The following is a 22,269-nucleotide window of genomic DNA, read 5'->3' as shown; positions in this document are numbered from 1 at the left end:
CTCTCTCTCTCTCTCCCCTCTCTCTGTCTCTCTCTCTCTCTTGCCTCTCTGTCTCCTGCCTCTCCTGCCTCTCTCTCTCTGTCTCTCTTTCTCCTCTCTCTCTCTCCTGTCTCACCCTCCATGTCTCTCTTTCTCTCTCTCTCTCTCTGTCTCTCTCACCCTCTCTCTGTCTCTCTCTCTCTCTCACCCTCTCTCTGTCTCTCTCTCTCTCTCTCACCCTCTCTCCTCTCTCTCTGTCTCTCTCTCACCCTCTCTCTGTCTCTCTTTCTCACTCTCTCTCTCTGTCTCTCTCACCCTCTCTCTCTCTCTCTCTCTCTCACCCTCTCTCTGTCTCTCTCTCTCTCTCCACCCTCTCTCTGTCTCTCTTTCACTCTCTCTCTTTCACCCTCTCTCTCTCTCTCTCTCTCTCTCTGTCTCTCTTTCTCTCCTCTCTCTCTCTCTCTGTCTCTCTCTCACCCTCTCTCTGTCTCTCTTTCTCACTCTCTCTCTCTGTCTCTCTCACCCTCTCTGTCTCTCTCTCTCTCTCTCTCACCCTCTCTCTGTCTCTCTCTCTCTCTTTCACCCTCTCTCTCTCTCTCTCTCTCTCTCTCTCTCTCTCTCTCTCACCTCTCTCCTTCTGCTCCTCTCTCCTCTGTCTCCTCTCACCCCTCTCTGTCTCTCTCTCTCTCTCTCTCACCCTCTCTCTGTCTCTCTCTCTCTCTTTCTCCCTCTCTCTCTCTGTCTCTCTCTCACCCCTCTCTCGCTTTCTCCCCCTCTCTCTGTCTCTCTCTCTCTCTCTCTCTCTCACCTCCCTGTCTCTCTCTCTCTCACCCCTCTCTCTCTCTCTCTCTCTCTCTCTCTTTGTGCGCATGTCAGGTGGTGTGGGCAGACCGAGCGTTTAGTGATGTGAGCTGTTAGCCCACTGTGCCAGGAACAGTGTTTGTCTATCTTTTGCTATCTTTTCTATCTCCTTATTATTATTATTATTTTTATTTTTCTTCTTTATAGTGTTAGGTTGGTTGGTTCTGTTTGGGTTAATATACATTAACACTGGCGTGGGGTTTTGTTGTTACTTGTTTTACCTGGACGTCTGCTTCCAGTGTTTGGTTGCAGCCGCTTGGGTATGGTGTGATTTTGAAAAACTTACGCGGCGTCATGCTGTTAAAATAGCATCGGAGATGCCAGTGTAAGAGGTTTGTAGTTTAGCAGCAGGAGGATTGTAGGGCATGACAATATTCTGTCAGCGGCCCGCATGAACAATCTTGATTGTGCTGTTTTGGAGACGCGGTTGAGTTGGCTAGCTGGTTGAAAGGGGTTTAGTGGTTGTGACATTTTACTGTCGTCCTTCCTCTCTCCACTCCATCAAAGAAAGTGACTTTGTCAAATGTTCCCCCATTTATTAAAGATGAGGTTTTGGCTGAAATTTTATCCGCGGTATGGTAGATTTGGTTTCCGCCAATTAAAAAGATTCCAATTGAAGCAAATCCCACTTCTGAAACCGCGTGAGTGTCGTTCAGGCGATCCATTATTTATGATTCTAAAAGATAACAAAGATGATTTGGACCTAACTCTAAACGTGAAGGTGGATTAACTTCCAGTTTGTTATCTATGCTTCAACAAGTGTCATGAAGTGCTTTGGTTGTGTGGGCAATCAGGGCACCTTGTTAGGTCACGTCCCTAAAGGCAAAGGGGAATTGGTGATGTGCAAATAAATCCATGAAAAACACCCAGTAGGCCTATGCCTAATGAAATTGTGGTAGATGAGCAGTCTGCGAAATGGGTGGAGTCTACGCTGCGGTTTGCAGCACCCTTTGCTATCCAGTGGGCCGCCTGCCTCACCCGAAGTCAGTAGGGGCAGATCATGCTTCCCCTTTTGCGGGGAAGAGGTTAGCGGGCAACCCCGATTGATAAGCCAGTAGGCCGAACAAAGTTCTCCCAACAGATGGCGCGGTGGCGAGAATCTGAGAGTCAGTCCACACAGAACTTCATGAGCAGTGCTTCTGCTGTCAATTATGACCAAGTTCTTGCGACTCTAGATGAATCCCTCATGGAGACGGAGAAAATGTTTTTAAAAAATGCCCCCAAAAAGAAAAAAGATCTAAAAGGACTAAAAAGAGCGATAATTTAACAGATCTTGCTGACTGAATAACTAATGAAAATTGATTTTCTCTGACTGTGGCGTTACCTGTAGCTTACGTCATAGTGGGTTTGCTAGTTTGCGATTATAGTGTGGAAGACATAAAATCCTTCTTGACAAAAACAAAACATATGAGAAATGTTCGGATTGACGACTACTTCCCTGATGTGGAAGCAGTTCACCCGCGAAAACTAAATCTTTTGGGTGAGGGCTGCTTCAAATCCAGAGTGCTTCCGTCTAAAAGATATTGACCAAGATTAACGCTTTGTTAAATAGCGATGTCTGATGTTGGTCTATTTTTCACATGTATTATGATGATGATGCGTGTAATAACTCTTTTCTTTTTCTTTTTTATCATGGGTGAAATCAGAATTGCTTCTTTAAATTTAAATGGGGCCAGGGAAAGAAGCAAGAGAGCCTTGTTGTTTAAAAGCGATTAAGAAGAATAGATTTGATGTGCTTCTTGCTCAAGAAACTCACTCAGATGCCCTCAATTGCTGCTGACTGGGCAAGTGAGTTTGATGGCCTGTCTATTTTAAGTCACAACACTTCCAATAGTGGTGGTGTTACATTCTGTTTCAGGACCTTTACTCCCATTTCCTACCAGACTGAGGAATTAGTCAAGGGTAGACTCCTAAAAAGTCAGAGCCCAATTTGAAAACAATTTCTTTGTTTTTTTGTGTTTATGCACCCACTACACCACACTGATAGAATGCTTTTCTTGAATATGCTAAATGATGCTCTATGCAATTGTGAATCTGAGGATTTTTTACTCCTGGGAGGTGATTTTAATTGTACTGAAAATGCAATGGATAGGAATCATGTAGAGCCCACACATGCCCTCCACGCAGAAGACTCATAGAACTGATGAATGCAAATGAGCTTGTTGATGTCTGGAGGAACTTTCACAGTACTCAGAAGCAATACACATGGGTTCACTCCTACAATAACCCTTGTCATTGGCTAGACTGGACAGGTTTTATGGTTTTATGCATCAGCTGAGCTTGTTTGGGAAATGTCGATCATCCCAGTTGGTTTTCAGACCACAGTTTGGTTTTTGTTCTCTTTCTTTGAGTTCTGTAAAAGCCTAAAAGTGCTCATTGGCATTTTAATAATAACTTGTCATCGGATGGCCATTTTAGAGAGGTATTTAAACTGTTTTGGCAGGATTTTAAGAACACAAAGCCATCTTTTAGCTGTTCGTTGCAGCAGTGGTGGGACTTTGGTAAGTCACAAATAAGACAACTGTGTGGGATTATACTTTCAGTGTCACAAGGGACATAACTCGCTCAATGGTGAAACTTGAAAAGGAAATAATTGACCTCCAGCATTTAGCTGAACAAACTGGCAACCAGACTTACACAGCAAATGTTAAAGCGAAGCAGAAATCATTGGCTGACCTGCTAGGCATAAAGGCACAGGGAGCTCTGGTCAGGTCCGCTTTCAGAGTGTGGAATTGATGGACGCTCCTTCTAAATTCTTTTTAATTTGGAAAAAAAAGAATGGACAGAGGAGGTTCATTCACTCACTGCTTTTGAGGATGGAGTTCTGTTGTCCAATCTGGCTGAAATCGTCAGAGAGCAGTCAGTTTTACTTAAGACCTATATAAGGTGAGAGCTGGGATATTCAGGTGGATGACCAGTCCTTCTTTGAGAACCTACCCCAGGTGGCCGGAAGAGGCGAATGCAGTCCTTGGAAGGGTTTTGACCCTAGAGGAGCTGCAGAGAGCCTCCAGAGTATGGAGTGTGGAAAGGCACCGGGGTTGGATGGTCTACCGTGGACTTTATAAGTCCTTTTGGTCAGAAGTGGGTGAGGATGTGCTGACTGTTCTCAGCGACAGTCTTGCAGGGGAGGCGGTTGCCACTGAGCTGCCGGAGGGCATACTCACTTTGCTCCCAAAAAGGGGATTTGAATGACATAAAATCATGGAGACCTGTGTCAATCCTTTGTACTGAATATAAATTGCTCTCTAAAGTTGGCTAATAGATTGATTGAGTGAAGTTGTGGAGCAGGTTGTCCATCCTGACCAGACCTACTGTGTGCCAGGTAGGCTGATTCAAAACAACATTTCATTGATCAGGGATATATTTGATGTAGGTAAGCTGTTTAACCTGGAATTGGCTTAGTATCCATTGACCAAGAAAAAGCTTTTGATCGTGGTAGAGCACAATTATTTGTGGAGTGCTCTGGCAGCCTTTGGTTTTGCCCTGAGTTTATTGATATGATTAGAGTTCTGTATTGTGACATTGAGAGTATTTTAAAGGTTAATGGTGACTTGTGTGCTCCTTTTAAAGTCCACAGGGGTCAGACAAGGTTGTGCCTTATCTGGTATGTTGTACACCCTGGCATTTGAACCCCTATTGGTGAAGTTGAGGAAAGAGCTGGTGGGGTGAGAATTCCAGCCGATGTGAAAGTGTTTTAAACTGTCAGCTTATGCAGACGATGTTGTAGTACTTGTGAATGGTCAAAGAGACATAAACACTATGTTAAAGATTTTTGATGATTTTAATGTTGTTTCCTCAGCAAAGAGTAAACTGGTCCAAAAGTTTAGCTATGCTGGTGGGACTTGGTTAAATGAGCCAAGTCTTCCAGCTGGCTTACATTGGGCCAGGAGTGGTTTTTAAATATCTTGGTGTTTTTGGGGATGAAATGTTTATTCAAAAGAACTTTGATGGGGCTGTTGAAAAGGTAAAGGGCAGCTTTTGATAAATGGAAATTCCTTTTTAAATAAGATATCCTACAAGGGTGTCCTTATTATCAATAATTTGGTGGCATCCACCCTTTGGCATCAGTTATCTTGTGTGGACCCTCCAGCACAGTTGCTGTCAAGAATCCAGTCAATCCTAGTGGATTTCTTCTGGGATAAACTTCACTGGGTTCCACAGAGCATCTTATACCTACCTAAAGAGGAAGGTGGACATGGACTTGTGCACCTACAAAGTAGGACAGCTGCCTTTTCGGTTTGCAGTTCGGTCCAGCGTCTTCTCATGGGGCCTCTGGATTCCAGCTGGAAATATGTGGCGTGTGCCATTTTACAGACTTTGATGGACTGGGGCTGGACAGAACTTTGTTTTGGATGGATCCAAAAGATTGAACATCAACAAACTCCTGTGTGTTTTATCGTAATTTATTTAAAGTTTGGTCCCTTTTAACAGTGCAACGCACAGGAAGCACAGAGAGTCTTTGTATTGGCTTTTAAAGGAGCCCCTAATCTATGGTTCTGTTTTAGATATGTCTCTTGAAAAGTCTCTTCCCACAATCACACATAGCCTTCTTTAGGTCTGGAGTCATTACTATGGAGGGTTTACTCAAGGTAGCAGGACCAGATCTTGTTAACACTGAACAAGTTGCCAGTCAACTGGGGATGAGATCTATTCGAATAGTAGTAGCTCAGCTACTTGAGAAATGGCGGGCCTCCCTAACAAGAGAACAATTGCAGTTGTTGGCAGACAACTTCAGAGGGCTGTGCAGTTCAGACTGTAATGATCCTTTTCCCAATCTTTCATTGTCGTAAAATTTGACAGGTTGTACTGGTTCTTACTTGCATTTTGATCAATTGTCTCTTTTTGGGTCAGAAGCCAGCTACTGGCAAGTGTTTATATAAACTGTGTGTGAAGTCTTTTAACAAAAGTCTTTGGACAAGAGGGGTGGAAACACCTTGGTGTACTGTTTTACAAATGGGGATGATGTCCGACCCCAGTGGAGAGCACTATACAAGTCACCCTTAGCCAAAAATGTGGAGATTTACAATGGAGGATTCTGCATGGAGCAATTGCAGTCAATGCCTTTGTTTCAGTGTTGAATCCTGTTGTGGGTCAAGAGTGCCCATTTTGTTTTGTGAGAGAGACTGTGTTTCATGCTTTCATGCAGTGTGTAAGGCTAACACCTTTATTCATTGGTTCTACAGTCCTCTTTAATCTTTTTAATGAAACATTTTCAATGGGAGACTTTTATTTTGGGTTTTAAATATATAAAGGAAACATCGTTTCAAATGTCAGCTGATCAACTTTCTCTTAGGTCAAGCAAAAATGGCAATCTATGTTAGTCATTAGAAACAAAATTGAGCAAACTTCTAGTGATGACCTAGTAATGGTCTTCTCAATACTTGTGAGGTCTCGTGATGTTAATTGATTTTCATTTCTACAAAGCCATGATGAATCTTGAATCTTTTGAAGAAATTTGGTGTTATGATAGTGTTTTGTGTATGGTTGCTGATGGCGAATTGCAGTTTGCACATTTCTTGGAGAAAACTTGACTTGCTCCTTGATTTTATTTATTTATTTATTTTATCTTTAATGTGACTGTACATTGTGACAAAGTGATCATGTAAATACTTTGTGGCAAGAATGTAATAAAGGGTTTTTGAAATTCAATTCTCTGTCTCTCTTTCTCACTCTCTCTCTCTCTCTGTCTCTCTCTCACCCTCTCTCTGTCTCTCTTTCTCACTCTCTCTCTCTGTCTCTCTCACCCTCTCTCTCTCTCTCTCTCTCTCTCTCTCTCACCCTCTCTCTGTCTCTCTTTCTCACCCCTCTCTCTCTCTCACCCTCTCTCTGTCTCTCTCTGTCTCTCTCACCCTCTCTCTGTCTCTCTCTCTCTCTCTCTCTCTCTCTCTCTCTCACCCCTCTCTCTGTCTCTCTTTCTCTCTCTGTCTCTCTCTCTCTCTCACCCTCTCTCTGTCTCTCTCTCTCTCTCTCTCTCTCTCTCTCGCGCTCTCTCCGTCTCCAGTGGAGTGCTTGAGCTGGAAGAGAGGAGTGGGACCAGGTGGAGTGCTTGAGCTGGAAGAGAGGAGTGGGACCAGGTGGAGTGCTTGAGCTGGAAGAGAGGAGTGGGACCAGGTGGGAGGAGTGGGACCAGGTGGAGCTGGAGAGAGGGTGGGACCAGGTGGAGTGCTTGAGCTGGAAGAGAGGGTGGGACCAGGTGGAGTGCTTGAGCTGGAAGAGAGGAGGGACCAGGTGGAGTGCTTGAGCTGGAAGAGAGGAGTGGGACCAGGTGGAGTGCTTGAGCTGGAAGAGAGGAGTGGGACCAGGTGGAGTGCTTGAGCTGGAAGAGAGGGTGGGACCAGGTGGGTGCTTGAGCTGGAAGAGAGGGAGTGGGACCAGGTGGAGTGCTTGAGCTGGAAGAGAGGAGTGGGACCAGGTGGAGGCTTGAGCTGGAAAGAGAGGAGTGGGACCAGGTGGAGTGCTTGAGCTGGAAGAGAGGAGGGACCAGGTGGAGTGCTTGAGCTGGAAGAGAGGAGTGGGACCAGGTGGAGTGCTTGAGCTGGAAGAGAGGAGGGACCAGGTGGAGTGCTTGAGCTGGAAGAGAGGAGTGGGACCAGGTGGAGTGCTTGAGCTGGAAGAGAGGAGTGGGACCAGGTGGAGTGCTTGAGCTGGAAGAGAGGAGGGACCAGGTGGAGTGCTTGAGCTGGAAGAGAGGAGTGGGACCAGGTGGAGTGCTTGAGCTGGAAGAGAGGAGTGGGACCAGGTGGAGTGCTTGAGCTGGAAGAGAGGAGTGGGACCAGGTGGAGTGCTTGAGCTGGAAGAGAGGAGGGACCAGGTGCCACAGCCTTTCTGCATTCCACACACCTATTACTTCTGAAATGAGTCAACAGAGGAAAACATACCACGGCTTTGCTACGTCTGAATGCCATGCATTCTCTTCCTACTGGTATTCACCTCTCAATGTGTGTGTGTGTGTGTGTATGTGTGTGTGTGTGTGCATTCACTGTACCTTTGAGCAGTCCCTGATAGGATTTGTGTGTGTGTGTGTGTGCTCCAGTGTGTAATCAGAAATTCTCTCTCTCTCTCTCTCCCCCCCCCCCATCTTTCCATCCATCTGTCTGTCTCACTCCCCCTCTTTGCAGTGATTCAGTGGGGCTTCTGGCTCCATCAGGCTGTGTTGAGGTCATTGTGACCTTGATTTTGTCTCCCATGAAGATAAGATGGGGAAAATGGCAAGTAGAAGAGAAGAGAGAGAGAGAGAGAGAGAGAGAGAGAGGGAGGAAATGATGCTGACCATTTTAGTGTTGAAAGACCATTTTGCTAATTGTCTCAATTATAGTGATACCACAGTCATATTTTGCTTTATATGTATTACTGTGAATATTTCTATTTGAGAGGTAAAACATTTTTCATCTGTATATCTATGATTGGATGATAACCAGTTCATTATATGTAGCTCAGGCTAGAGTGAAGGTGAATTCATCTGAAGGTCAAGACTGCATTAAATGTACATTAGGTCGAGGCATTGGCATAGAGATTGAGAGCTTTGGAGAAAGCAAGAGGGGACAATGAAATAGCATTCACAGGGATAGAGCCATGGACGAGATGGTTGGACCACTGTGGTGGGTGAAAATATAGAAACGAAGCCATGCTGAAGGAGAATGAATTGGGATTGCAGGGTGCGAGAGAGCAAGAGAGAGAGAGAGTGAAAGAGAGAGAGAGCTTTAGTGTGTTTGGTGCCCACCAGGTGACCTTGTGTTTTAGCCAAGATCATTTCACCTCAGACTCCCTGTGATTTACAATTTTCCAACACACACACACACCCAGACAGACAGAGACAGAGGCACACACTGACACACACAAATACAAACACACACTCACAGACACACATGAAAACGCTGTTTCATTCAGCTGGTATCACCAATCCCCCTGCTAGGTCCATTCTCACCTGCCAGGTCCTTGTCATCCTGCACTAATAGCGAAAGCTGAAGATACGGCACGCACGTCACTGTCACGGATGTCACGAAGACAAAGAGAACGGACGAATCTAAGGGAAATGCTGTGCTCTTTCAGGTTGCAGTAAGGCTTTGACTTGATGTTATGTGAAATGCCACCATGATCCGATAAGGCTTCTGTTCCAGCTGCACGCATTTTGGGGTAAATTATTCTAGGAGTGCGTGGTCTACAGCTGCAGAACTCCAAAGTGTGCTGTCACAACGAGATTGCTCCGTGCCCTATCAGCATGACAGAGACAGAGAAAACCAACTCTTCAACCAGCAACCTTAGCTCTAGCGACGAAATGATTGGCCTAAACCCGTAGCCAATCTGGATTTAGTCTGTAGGCTCCAGGAATCCCTAGAGAGGGAAAGTTATTGTTTGAGTTAAATATCACTCTGTTAAATACTCGGTTCTGATTGATTTATTGTGATATTCAGCAATTTGGCATTTTTGATCAATAAGGTGATCAATAAGCTTCCTAGACTGTTGGCATGACATAAATATAAAATTAGATTTGACATCTGGATAACCACTTTGATGTTATTCACTGTAACACTCCTTCTTTTGTGTGATTGAATGATTATTTTCTCTTCCCTTCTCTTCTCTTCTCTTCTCTTCTCTTATCTACTATTCCAAATAATTTATATTCCTCATTTTGTAAATATCAATTGTGTATTGCTTACTGAAAATCATTAAATAGTTTACTTTTTGTACAACAGCTTTATAATTGCAAAAGCAGCTTGCTCACAGCTAGTAGACTCACTTTGGTTGGCTGGGTAGCCTAGAAATCTAGACGCGCCCCTAGCGGCCGCAAATTACATTTGCTGCCAGGGCTAGTCTAGCAACTCTCCGTTGGCTTGTGAGCTCCAGAAATCGAAACTTAATCAGGCCAATGAAATTGTGTATAGAGTCGTTAGGTGGGCTTAACATAATGATTGATGGCAGAGTTGCAAGGTTTGGCTTGAATTCCCTGCTACTTGAAAACAAATAAGATGGATGTTGCTGCTGGCGAACAGTGTGACACGAGTTAAGCTTTTATTAAGTAGGCAAACGTTTGAACTAGCCAACTAGCTCCGCTGGTGGGAAACGCACGGGACTCATTGCGCTGCCGCTGTCCTATTGCGTGCAGAGGAAATTTGAAAGACAACTGATTATCCCGCCCCTCGGACTGAGCACTACTAACGGTGAGTGCCCAGACCCTACATTTTAATGTGGGTCTGGCTCGTCAGGCTATTGGCTGGGTGAAAAGTGGTGCAAATAAACTGTCAGGTCTCTCAGGCGTTTGCTTTTAGTTTGCATCAACATTTTGTGCAAGGGTATTTCATCTGTGCACTTATGTGTTTGCATAATATGTGCAATATGTGTGTGAATGTTTTACATACTTTATCACCTCCACAGCAGTGTTTGTAGAGTTTCATACGTACAAATCACATTTGCGCTGTGCATGAGTGCCTGCTATTGCCAACATCTTTGAGTGTATTTACACTCAAGTGGAAATTTATGTAATTACTACATTGCATATTACCTTAGTAGGTTTGTGTTGCATGTAATAGGGTTTCCATTACACATTCAGTATGCATGTGACAAACATTTTGAAAATGTACAAGCATGATGTGTACACTCATCTGTATTTGTGTATGTTGATGTGTTTGTTATCAGTTAATTTGACAGCATATGAATAATGAATAGACCCTTTCCTCAATAAAAACAAAAACAATGCTTGAACGTTCTATTTGGGCCCCAATCTACTTCCTCTACATTAAGATAACATATGGAATGTTAAAAAGGAAGTCTTGTGGGGCCAACTATGATGCTGATAATGGAACTCTCTTGAAAGGGTCCATAGGCATCAGGAGTGATGCACAGTGCTCTCTAAAGCTCACAGTGAGAGCCGGGGGTGGGAATGCGGGGTTGCTCTGGGGTGGGGGGGAGGTGGGGGGGGTCAGACAGATGAGGGAGCTCAAGTCTGTCAAGTCATTTGGAAAGAGGGCCAGAAGAGACACATGACGAGAGAGAGACAGGGAAAGAGGACAAGATAAGGTCTGAAGGTGAGGAAAACAGAGAAGCAAGAAAGTCCGAAGAACAATAACAGCAAAAAGAGAGAGGTGTGTGGGAATTGAAGTTGTGATGTGAACTAAAAGAGAGCTGTTAAGACTAATTGTTTGTTAAGGGGACAAGAAACATTTCTAAACCATTACACTGGCTCTATTAATATTAACAAACCATGAGAGTATGTTTATGCGTGTTTGATAAAGTTAGCAGGTGTGTATATTCTGTCTGGAAGGAAGGCTGTTGTACAGTATGTGGGGCTGTGTGTATGCACATGCGTTTTGTTGCACATCTGTTTACGCGCAAGTCTAGGTCTGTGCTGGTGCGTGTGTTCTGCGAGGTATTTTTAGCCGTCTGTTTAACACAAATGTTTAGCTCGGTGGTGTCAGGGTTGTGCAGGAGGACCCAAGTGCAAGACTCAACCAGGCAGAATTACAGACAAAACAGAATTCATTTTTAACACGAACTTTACATTTAAAGATTTTCTTACTTACATATGGGACTTATTGACTAGACAAACAGAGAGACAATCCGACAAGGAACAGAGAAACAGGAGGGTAGAAATACACAGAGCAATTAACAGAGAGACAGAGGACTGGACAAAACCAACGAGACAATAACAGGGAACAGGTGAGGAGGCAGAAATGGAGGGAAAACAAACAAGACAGGAAGCACAGACCAAATAAGGAGATGGGAAGTAGGAGACAAAGACAGATGACAGGCAGGTAACACAAAGCACATGGGGAACAGGCAAAAACAAACACAGGACAATACACAAAATGGCCACCAGGGTGGCACAAACTCCAACAGTCCGGGCCAGATCCTGACAGGTGGTCTGGTCACCTGGTGCTAGGACCAGGTCTGAATGAATCTCTAACCTCTCAGTGCACTCTCATAGCAGGCGTGGTGGGGGGCGTGGTGGAGAGGGAAGGAGAACGAATGCCAGAGAGAGAGAGAGAGAGAGAGAGAGAGACAGAGAGAAAGAAGGGAAGGAGAACGAATGCCAGAAAGAGAGAGACAGAGAGAGAGAAGGGAAGGAGAACGAATGCCAGAGAGAGAGAGAGAGAGAGAGAGAGAGACGGAAGGAGAACGAATGCCAGAGAGAGAGAGAGAGAGAGAGAGAGAGTAGGGAGGGAGAAAGAATGACAGAGAGATAGAACAGCTTAGCTGGCAAATCAACAAGTGTTCACAGCTTTCTTTCACACCCTCTTTATTAGACATCTTGCACTCTTGCTTTCTGTCTTATTCTCTCTCTCTATCTCTCTTGCTCTCCCTCTGTGTGTGTGTGTCTCTTTCTCTTCTGTACATCCTTTCTCTTTTTTCCTTGTTCTCTCTCTCCCTCTCTCTGGCTTGCTTAGTTAGAGAGTTAGTCCTCTCTTCACATGAACTTCTCCTCTCCTCGATCACTCTCGCCTGGGTCTTTATGGCCATCCAACACAACTTTCTCGACATTTTTCTCTCTCTAATTTTGTTGTCATCTAGAGAGGTACAAACATAGTGTGTGGGCGCGCACACACACACACGTACACACACACACACACATACACACACACACAGACGCACAGCTGTATTATAGATTATGGGAAACTGTGTTAAATCTCCTTTTGGAAATATCTCCATGAAGGTAAGCTTGTGTTACTCTGACTTGAAAGCATTATGTAGATCTATATGGTGCAAATCATGGTGTGTATTAACATTGTGTCACATTGTGTTTCTACTGCAAGTGTCACCCAAGCAACAAATTAGCAAATATCTAACCTTTGCATGAGGCATGATTACTGTGCACACAATGCATCACGTTCATGTCACTCAATTAATACCTCTGAATTGATTTAATTCATCTCAGAAATAGAAATGAAAAGTATCATCATGTGGTAAACTGTATAGAATGCTCTCTCTCTCTTTCTGTGAGTGTGTGTGTGTGTGTGTGTGTGTGTGTGTGTGTGTGTGTGTGTGTGTTTACTTAGCACATGTTTGATGTGTGACAAATCCTCTGGCATTGGTTTGGTCTGGCTCTAGATGACAGAAAGGCAGCTTCTGTCAAAGAACATGTACATTCAGAATGTGATCTGATAACCCCACCGCAGATTATGAGGACATTGGCCATCTCACAAATCCACACTTAAAAAAAATCCTGAAAAACAGATGACTTCTTCTTAACCTCTCTGGATAGGAAGTTCACATTCACACAAGGAGTTTTTTTTTCTGGGTCAGTTGCCATGTTTGTCGGTTGCTTCTTTCTCCCCCCTCGGACTCTGTTTGGCATGCTCAATTACAGATGAATCTGTTTCTGCTCCATGGGCTGGCAATCAGAGCTGTGCAGATGAATGATTTATATCTTATCTTTATTCAAAGCATTCCCACTGTCGACATGTTCAAAGCATTTTCTAATCTCTTGCCTCATGGTTAGTGTGACAAAAAAACTCTCATAGTGCTGATATCATATGACTGGATTCTGGTTTGCATATTTTTGTATTAAGATCGTTCCAAGTTAAATATATGTATCTAAGAAACTGAATGATGGCCTTCCTTTTAGGCAAGAGGATATGTCAAGTGTTTGTGGCATTTTGTTTAGCAGATGTTTTCATTCTCAGAGACTGATGATGGTGCAACGATTTTCAGTCAGGCAGAAATGCGCACACCTTTACTGAAGCTCAAATTCTGCTTGCGTGAAAACTTCATAACAAGTAAAGCAAGAATTGTAGAGTTTACATTGTTTGTCTATCTTGTTTTTACATTTAAACTGTTTACTAACACACATTTATTTATCTTAATTTAATCATTTCTGGCTTTGTGTGCGTGTGTGTATGTGTGTGTGTGTGTGTGTGTGTGTGTGTGTGTGTGTGTGTGTGTGCATATATGTTTGTGCATGTCTGTATGTGTGTGTGTGTGTGTGTGTGTGTGTGTTGTTTCACTGAGAGTGTTTACATTGGGTGTCAAGTGCCAGCTTCGTAAACTGTTATGATAGATGAATGGAAAATTGGCCATGTGCTTTTTTTATTAAAGAGGATGGACTTTTCAGCCACTACTCTCTCTCTCTCTCTCTGTCTGTCTCTTGTGTCTCTCTTTCTTTGAGCATATCTCATAACACCAGTTACGGTATATTTCACAACTCTTTGCCATCTTCTGTGCCACTGACAACACAAAAAAAAAAAAAAAAAAAAAAAATCGCCCATTGTATTCAGTAATTTGACAAGTGACGTAATTTTCTTAATGTGAGTGAGTAACGCGTTTCACAAGCGTGCTTCAACAAATCAATTGAAGCCACACAAAAATGTGTGAAGGTCTCACTCCACAGACCAACGTCCCCACATCTCAGCTCTGGCTCCATTCCCATTCCCCGTGCAGTGTGGTCAGACAGTAGTGCATGAAAGATTAACACCCATTCCCATCTCCTAGATGAGATGAGTTAAAACCAGGCAGGTAGGAGGAGGTCTCATCCACAAGCTCTGTGCAGGAAGACGAGAGAAGGGTGATTAACACAGAGGTTCACACTCTTTCCCTCAGGACACAATGTATCAAGTTAGTTCTGTTCTGGGTGGGGGGCTTGGGGGGTGGGTCTCAAAAGCCAGATAATTAAGCAGTCGTTTATAATACAGGACTGGATGACTGTGCACTTAAAATGTAAGAGAATAAGTCAACAGAACTTGATGTATTGTGTCCTGAGGGGAAGAATGTGAATAGAGAGAGGAGAAATACAGATTGGGCTGAATTAGTCAAATCTGGCCCTGCCCGTGCATTAGGAGGTGGGTTGTGTGAAAAGGATTGGGCTGAAGTGAAAAAATGGAAGGATAGTTAGCAAAGGAGGAGGATAGTCAGTTGAAGTGAACCTGAAGTCAAAAGTGTGAGGATCGTCACCGATAAGCAGTTTGTAACTTACAAAAGCAAGGTACATGTTTGTTTTCTCTGTACTGTAAGCACTACATATTGAAATATATGGAAATATGGATCTTTGTACAAAATGCTTTCAAATTGAGTACAGTTCCTGTAAATAATCTTTCAAGTTATCTCTTGGAAACATTTTGAGAGACAGGATGGTGCACTCACTACAAATGCGTGCATAGACGTCTTATCTCAGTATGGTGTGTCTGTCTCCTAGCATCCTCCCTGTGGAAAAGTCATTCCGTCTGCCCTTTACTGCCTGAAAAAAAATCCAAGCAGTGTTTTTTTTATTACTTTTTGGTTTAACGCTGACCTCTTTGGTGCTCCAATTTTACACAAAAAGAGACCTTGTTGTTGTTTGTAGAGACCTTGAGTTGTTTGTAATGAGTTTGAATTTAAGTGTGTATTGAGTATCTTGTGAGTTAAGGTCAAGTTCTGCTGTTGATGCAATGCCAGGAATATAGAATAATTTATTTGGGAGCATGGGCACTGATGTAATATCACTCCGTTAAATGACTTTGGCAAGCACTGTAATCTTCCAGAGAGTCTCCCAATATGAGTGTTTATTTTATACAGCTCTCAATCTTGAATAGTTAGCTGTAACCGTCCACCAACCAGTCTGCCAACACGATTGAAAGACATGTTTTCATAGGAATAATGAGCTATAGCACTAGCAAAAGCAAGATAGCGCTATGAATGTAACCAGTGGGCAGGTGACTATTCCTTCTGCTTGAAACTGGCAGCATACCACACAGAGGTTTTTATGTGTTTACAATAACTCTGGCAGAAGCTGTCACAACATGTAACTTCAGCTTCGTGGCTCTGTGTAGGCTACAACACTGATTCATGTTTCAGTGCAACTGAACCTTTGCTATGCCCATCTTTGTTCTGTCAGCACAGGGATACATAAATGACTTTGATCGATCCTATTTTTCTGCCCATGCAGCTGTTTTGTCATGGGTGGAGGAGTAATTTGTTCAAACTCTAAACTGAATTAGAAAATGACTACCATAGACTTGAGAAGACTGCATAGCTAGATTTCATTCATATAAAAAAGGAGGCAATCTACTTTTTTGTGAAAGTATTTAATGTATGGATATGAATGGAAGTTCTACAGTAGTAAAATGCAGAGTAACGTTAGGCTTGCTTGTCTGTGTGAATTTTTTACGTAAGATTTTGGCACAGCGGAATAGCACTGCACAGTTTGGGAGTCAGGACACATCTCCACATCCAGTGCTCTGTGTGGGAGAAAACTCGAAAGGACACCCTAATAAGACAGAACAGCACAGTCTGGCTAGCCTCAGAGATCTGGCATCACATGAACTCTGCGTTTACGCTCTAGACTGCAGACAGAGTGTGAGTGGTGTTGTACAAATGGGGAAGTGAAAGAAGCCTAAAGAAAACTCACTCTGCATTAATGTTTTCCTTCACAATATGGGCACAGTGCTAATGTTTTCACGTCACTATGGTCTGTTAACTTCTTTGGGTTGTCTTCCAGAAGATTATTGGGCAACACTTTAGACTTTACTTTAGGTTTCTACATAAGAGTGATATGACACTGTCATAATCCTAACACTAACCCTAACCTGTCATGACAAAAACCGAATGACACTTGACAGAAGCGAGTGACAGAAGTGTTATGTCATGAACGTTTATGACTTGTTTATAATGTTTAAGACAGGTTCATGACAGTGTCATGTCACTCTTATGTAGATGCCTTCAAGTAAAGTATAACCGATTATTGTTGTACATGAATGCAAAAGACATTTATTATAAAACTAGTATCTAAGCATTCATGACTTGGTTTTAGTCTAACAAATGGCTCTTTTCAAATGACAAACAACAGTGAGCATGGCATACTTGCTTGACTTGCAGTGGTTTTGCTAACACATCTGCATGATCATTAGTGACACTGGTTCTAGATGATATTAGTGTTGTAATGTTGACTTGTATTCACCAAGCCCAATTCATGGCAAGAGATGGCATAGCTGTGTGGTGTGGATTTTAGAGTGGTGTTTATTGTTTTGATGGCCCACTTGAAAAGTGAACCCAAAAAGACAGTAAAGTAGAAAGATAATGGTTTTGTAAGGTAATATTTAGCTACTTCTCACTTAAGTACTGTGTCACTTTATAAACAAATGATATCTCTGAATAATATCTCTTCTGATTTAACGCATTATTACACATGATCACATCAAAACAAATAATAACATTAATAATCTCCAGCAACCTCCTCATAATCCTCATTAAAACTTCATCATCCACTTTATGTGGGATCCTCGTAAACAATCTTAAATATCTCTAACTCTGTCTCTGCCCTGAATCAACCTCACCCCCGACTCACTGGTCCCATGGGGAAAGGTCTTCCAGCAGCAGTGGTGGAAGTGTGGGATAGCGCATCAGTGCAGTGAGGTGGAGGGGTCGGGCGGGGGTCCGGGGACCAGGCCCTTCCGGCAACCCCTGATGGCCCTAGTTCAGAGCTGTTCTGTCATGCATGCTGTTGTCCTGGGTCCGGCCTGCATCTTCCTCCCCATGGGCCTGGCCAATACGCGGAAGGCTGTACGTAAGTCTGGGCATACAAACATATTCCTACAGGTCACACTCACTAGCACATATGCACATACATACAGTGTATACAGGGATTCCGGAATACATTTGTGCATATATGCTCAATATATTTATATATATATATATATATATATATATATATATATATATATATATATATATATATATATATATATATATAATTCAATTCATCATGCACAGACATGAAAATGCATAATTTCCAGATTTAATACATATGAACACCTGCACAGACATATGGCTCTTGAAGACTCGTATGGAAATGTATGCACTCAAAAGTACAGCACTCTTGTATGCCATAATGTGTGAATAGGACACCTAGAGTCCATGTGTTTATCTGCGTCATGTCTATCCTCAGTCAGAACAAAACCCTTTCAAATGAATGGAGATCTGTGAAATTGAGTGAGGGTACAAGCAAACATGTATTGATCACCAATACCCACATCATCAGAGTAACTAAATATAGGCAGATAAGAAGTAGGCTCCTGACGGGTTTTATTTTTGCTCAAGGCTCAGCGTCAGAGCGAGTGTCTGGGTCCATGTGCATATGTGTTTTGTATGCTGTGATGTCAGTGGTGCATAGTGTTTACTCTCACTACTGGTCCTTGTTGTTAACCTGTAAGGCTTCTGGGAACCATCTCTCTCTCTCCCTCTCCATCTCTCTGCGTGTCTCCTTCCCCTCTCTCTCACTCCCTCTGTCTCTCCCCTCTGCATCTCCTTTAAAGGTGCGCGTCATTGTTGTAGCCAGGGTTGCATTCTTTCATGCTGTTCATGTGCTTGCTTCCAGGATTTGGTGGCTCACCTGTGACGTACGGTGCAGTCCAAAATAAGATCTTATTATCTTTTATGACCGTGAGAGCAAAGACCACCGCAGTCAAAATACATTCCAGTGACGTGAGCCACACTTACACACCATAAAACTGAGGCTCTGTGAGGTTTCTCAAGATCCTTCATAGATACAGCGTTATGATGAGCATAGAGCAGTCAGACTTCTTCCTGTTCACAGCAGCCGAGATGACTATAATGGTAGCAGCTCAAACATTTTGCACACTCTACGTGAAAGAAATGCTGTGGTTTTCATGCATGGTGCGGATTTGTTCTCCAATATGCTTAGTCGATTATGACATGGACTCACTGTGCTGCTTTTTGTTTTGTTTTCACAGGACAGGGAGCTGAGGCCAGAGGAGATTGATGGTGAGTTGGCTTGGTTGCTGTTCAGACGGGTGGGGGTAGTTCTTCATCATTCTCGGCCTGTTTATGTTGAACGCTGAGGTTTCACATGGGAGGCATCCTGAAATGGATTTCTCCCCAGTGAGCGCTCCTTGGGTTACATTGAACTTTTACTAATCATATGCATTTTAATGATGATGTATGGAATAGTCACGATATTGTATTATGTTATATTGCACGTTCACATGTATTGTTACCGTGTCATTCAATAGTGATATACATGACAATTTAATTCCACTGCTTTTCTTCATATACTTGTTACTTGCTCTACTTGGTCATACCTTTTCCCCTCTTCCTCTTACCTCCCCCTTCTTCTGTGAAGCTGTGATGCTGAATGTCCAAAAAATGAATTTTCACACAAAGTGTATTGAAATTCTCTGTGTTGTATTTCTTCAGAGTTGCGTGAAGCCTTCAGGGAATTTGATAAAGACAAGGATGGCTTCATTGGCTGCAAGGACTTAGGCAACTGTATGAGGACAATGGGCTACATGCCAACGGAGATGGAGCTTATTGAACTTAGCCAGCAGATCAACATGAACTGTGAGTTTTATATGTGTTTGTGCACATATATGTCTGAATGCATTTTATGTGTTTATATTCATTGACCTATAAAAATGAGGTAAGGGTGTCCAGAGATGTCCTAATAGATCTCTGTCTTTATCAGTGGGAGGCCATGTGGATTTTGATGACTTTGTAGAGCTCATGGGTCCAAAACTACTAGCCGAGACAGCAGACATGATCGGTGTGAAGGAACTCAGAGATGCTTTTAAGGAGGTAAAACAGGCAAACCCTGTGACTAAACATATCACTCTCTCATCTCTCTCTCTCTTTCTCTTCCAAGCCCTCTTCTGGAAAAAAAAACCTCAATCAGTGTTGTCACTTCATGTATACACATATATCTAGTCAGAATAAACATTGCACAGATGTCCATGTGCAAAAATAGAAGTTATCATCCAATGCTAAACTAAGGCTTCGAGTGCTGTTTTCTCCTTTTAGTTTGACACCAATGGAGATGGAGAGATCAGCACCTCAGAGCTGAGAGAGGCCATGAGGAAGCTGTTGGGACAGCAGGTGAGAGCCCAGAATGAAATGGCCTTCGTTAGACTTCCTCTTTACAAAAAATAAACATTATTATGTAAATATGCAACAGAAAATGTTCCAATTTACAATTTATTAAAGTACTGTTTTGTCATCTGTCACTTATAGGTTGGTCATAGAGATTTGGAGGATATCCTGCGGGACATTGATTTGAATGGTGATGGTAGAGTGGACTTTGAGGGTGAGTTCTAGGCATGTTCTTCCACTGTTCTTATTTAAACTGGCCATCACCACTGGCTAATTGAGAGTAAAATATAGGTAAATAAACAAGTGCCATTTTGCATCAGCCACACTCATTTCCATGGATATTGCCTTGTCCTTCTTCATCTACACTGATATATTCTTGGTTACGCTTTACTTGACAGTGTCGACATAAGAGTGATATGACACTGTCATGAACGTGTCACAAACAAGTCATAAACGTTTATGACATAACACTTCTGTTATTAAGTGACATTCGGTTTTTGTCATAACAGTTAGGATTAGGGTTAGGTTTAGAGTTATGGTTAGGGTTGGTGTTAGGATTAGGGTTAGGTTTCATGTGTCATGACAGTGTCATGTAACTCTTATGTCGATACTGTCAAGTGAAATGTTACCTCTTTCCCCAATAACTTCACATTTTTTTCCTGCCCTATACAGAATTTGTCCGCATGATGTCCCGTTGAGAGATGGAAGCCTTGATCAGACCTCATGTTCCATGTTGCGTTGTGTGTTTCTCCTCCTCCGGGAGAGGCACCTGAGCCTTGCAAATCTGAGCCAGCTTTCCATAAAAGTCAGAACTGGAACCACAACAACATGAATACGAAAGGATGATACAAGTTTCATGTCTTCTTCCTCTCTCTCTCTCTCTCAAGAATCAACTTCAAGAATCACTTTCTCTTCTGTAGCAAGTTTTCAGCACCTTTTTTTTGTTCCATTGAACTCCATGGATACTGCATCCAATCATCTGTTTGTATGACCTTCATGGAGTGGTGACATCCATCTATAAAAAGGCAATATGATGTTCTGTGATGACCTGTGGTGTTCTTGTCAGTGTAGGCCGATTGACACATGTTTGTGTATCCTACTATATGCAAGGCATAGGCACTTATTGGGGAAATTGTTTTTGAAACGGAGCCTCTGCCAGTGATGTTCATGTGTCATTCTCTGTATATCCCAGTGGTGTCTTGAACTTCTCCGATGCTTCGAATGAGAAAAGGTCTCCCTTGTGCACCTTTCACTAAACCACCGCAAATTTAAACCATGTACTTACACTGTGTCAGTAAAGGAAGTGCTGAAGAGAAGGTTTTGTTAAGCAAACCAATGTAGTCCTTTTACCTTAAAATAATGGCTTCAAACTCATTTTGAGTTTGAGACTAGAATCTCTGACATTGCCGATGCACCCCTGGAATGGCTGGTATTTAACATTCTTGTTACGGGTAGATGCATGGCCCTTTTTTAAAGTTTTAGACAAATTGGGTAGCCCTGTAGTGCTAAATGGACCCATGTTCAAAATTGTTGAAAAGGGGAATTCCTACATCGTGTTACATCTGTTAAGGGTATTTGGTCTGCAACAAATTTGTTCCAGACTGACAGCTGTCATTCAACTTTCCCCCGAAGTGCAGGCTCCAGTCAGCTGTCCTATTATTTCTGGTTTAACACTGATGTCAGTGTAGAAGCATGGTAAAGCCTAGAGATAAAGTAATGTCCTTGAAGAAGTTTAGATAGATAGATAGATAGATAGATAGATACTTTATTGATCCCCAGGGGAAATTCAAGGTTCAAAGAAATTCAAGTTCAAGGTTTAAGAAAGTCATGTTCAGTTTAAGAAAGTAATACCTGCATTGCCCCTCATATGCAACATGCCAGCTGATTTCACACAGTAGCTTACCTGTTAGTTCAGGATTGTGCTATGTTGCAAATGGCACTGATGGCACTCACCGTTTGTAATCTGCCTGTTTAAACTCAACCTGTTTTCCCAGGTGTTCTGCACAAGTCTGTCATGGTTGTGGTTTAATTTATCTCCACTTAAAATGCTGGATCCTATGGATGTGGATGCAAGCAGACCTCTGACAGCCTAAGTCTCACATTTAAAAGAGCCCGGACATTTGAGCATGTTCTCATTACGTGTTTGACGATTATTGTGTCTAGTTCGTGCCTGAATGTCAGTCTCTGTCCAACTCAATGTTTGTTCCATGTGAACAGTGTTGAACCCAGTCTGTTAGTTTCTTTGTTTTTCTGCATGCCAAACAATTAGGGTAATTTGCACTCATGTATAAAATAGTTAATTTTAATACATTGTATCTAAAATAATCTAATGTAAATAAACCTTTACGTTTCAGTTGTCCCTTTTCTGTCTTTGAAACTGTCTAAAACTTCAATAAAGACTTAAATCTGTTTAGAAACAGAGCATTTTATCCATTGTTATTGTTTTTTCTCTTTTAAAAGACAGAAAAACCTTTGTGATCGTCACCAGCATATTGGCATCAATCAGGTTTGCCCATGGCCTGATGCCGAGTACAGTGACAAAGGGGCACTTGGAATTTCCAAGGGGGCATTATTTTATTTTGTTTTAGAATTTAAAAAAAATTGTCGGGGGTTCCATGTTCCATATGTGTTGTGCATGCACAT

At 42.6% G+C, this 22,269-nt stretch overlaps 1 protein-coding gene across 5 annotated transcripts in view; it reads left to right on the top strand.

Annotated features, from left to right (window-relative positions):
- Positions 1-22,048, top strand: part of cabp1a (calcium binding protein 1a) — a 28,552-nt gene extending 6,504 nt beyond the window's left edge. The window contains exons 1-8 of one of the 5 annotated variants that reach the window (XM_048243975.1): positions 12,467-12,487; positions 17,107-17,304; positions 18,495-18,525; positions 18,958-19,101; positions 19,226-19,335; positions 19,558-19,632; positions 19,768-19,840; positions 20,299-22,048. In XM_048243975.1, the coding sequence (XP_048099932.1) occupies positions 12,482-12,487; positions 17,107-17,304; positions 18,495-18,525; positions 18,958-19,101; positions 19,226-19,335; positions 19,558-19,632; positions 19,768-19,840; positions 20,299-20,324 (663 nt within the window). In that variant the 5' untranslated portion in view covers positions 12,467-12,481 and the 3' untranslated portion in view covers positions 20,325-22,048. Of the gene's footprint in view, positions 1-11,977; positions 12,488-17,106; positions 17,309-17,589; positions 18,358-18,494; positions 18,526-18,957; positions 19,102-19,225; positions 19,336-19,557; positions 19,633-19,767; positions 19,841-20,298 lie in introns of those variants that run through there. The other 4 variants (XM_048243978.1, XM_048243976.1, XM_048243977.1 and 1 more) reach the window with 4 other exon arrangements.
- The last annotated feature ends 221 nt before the right edge of the window (positions 22,049-22,269 follow it).

This window comes from Alosa alosa, chromosome 5, assembly GCF_017589495.1.
Source record: "Alosa alosa isolate M-15738 ecotype Scorff River chromosome 5, AALO_Geno_1.1, whole genome shotgun sequence".
NCBI lineage: Eukaryota > Metazoa > Chordata > Actinopteri > Clupeiformes > Clupeidae > Alosa > Alosa alosa.
Note: the sequence above shows the minus strand (reverse complement) of the source record. Positions and strands in the feature narration are given on the sequence as shown.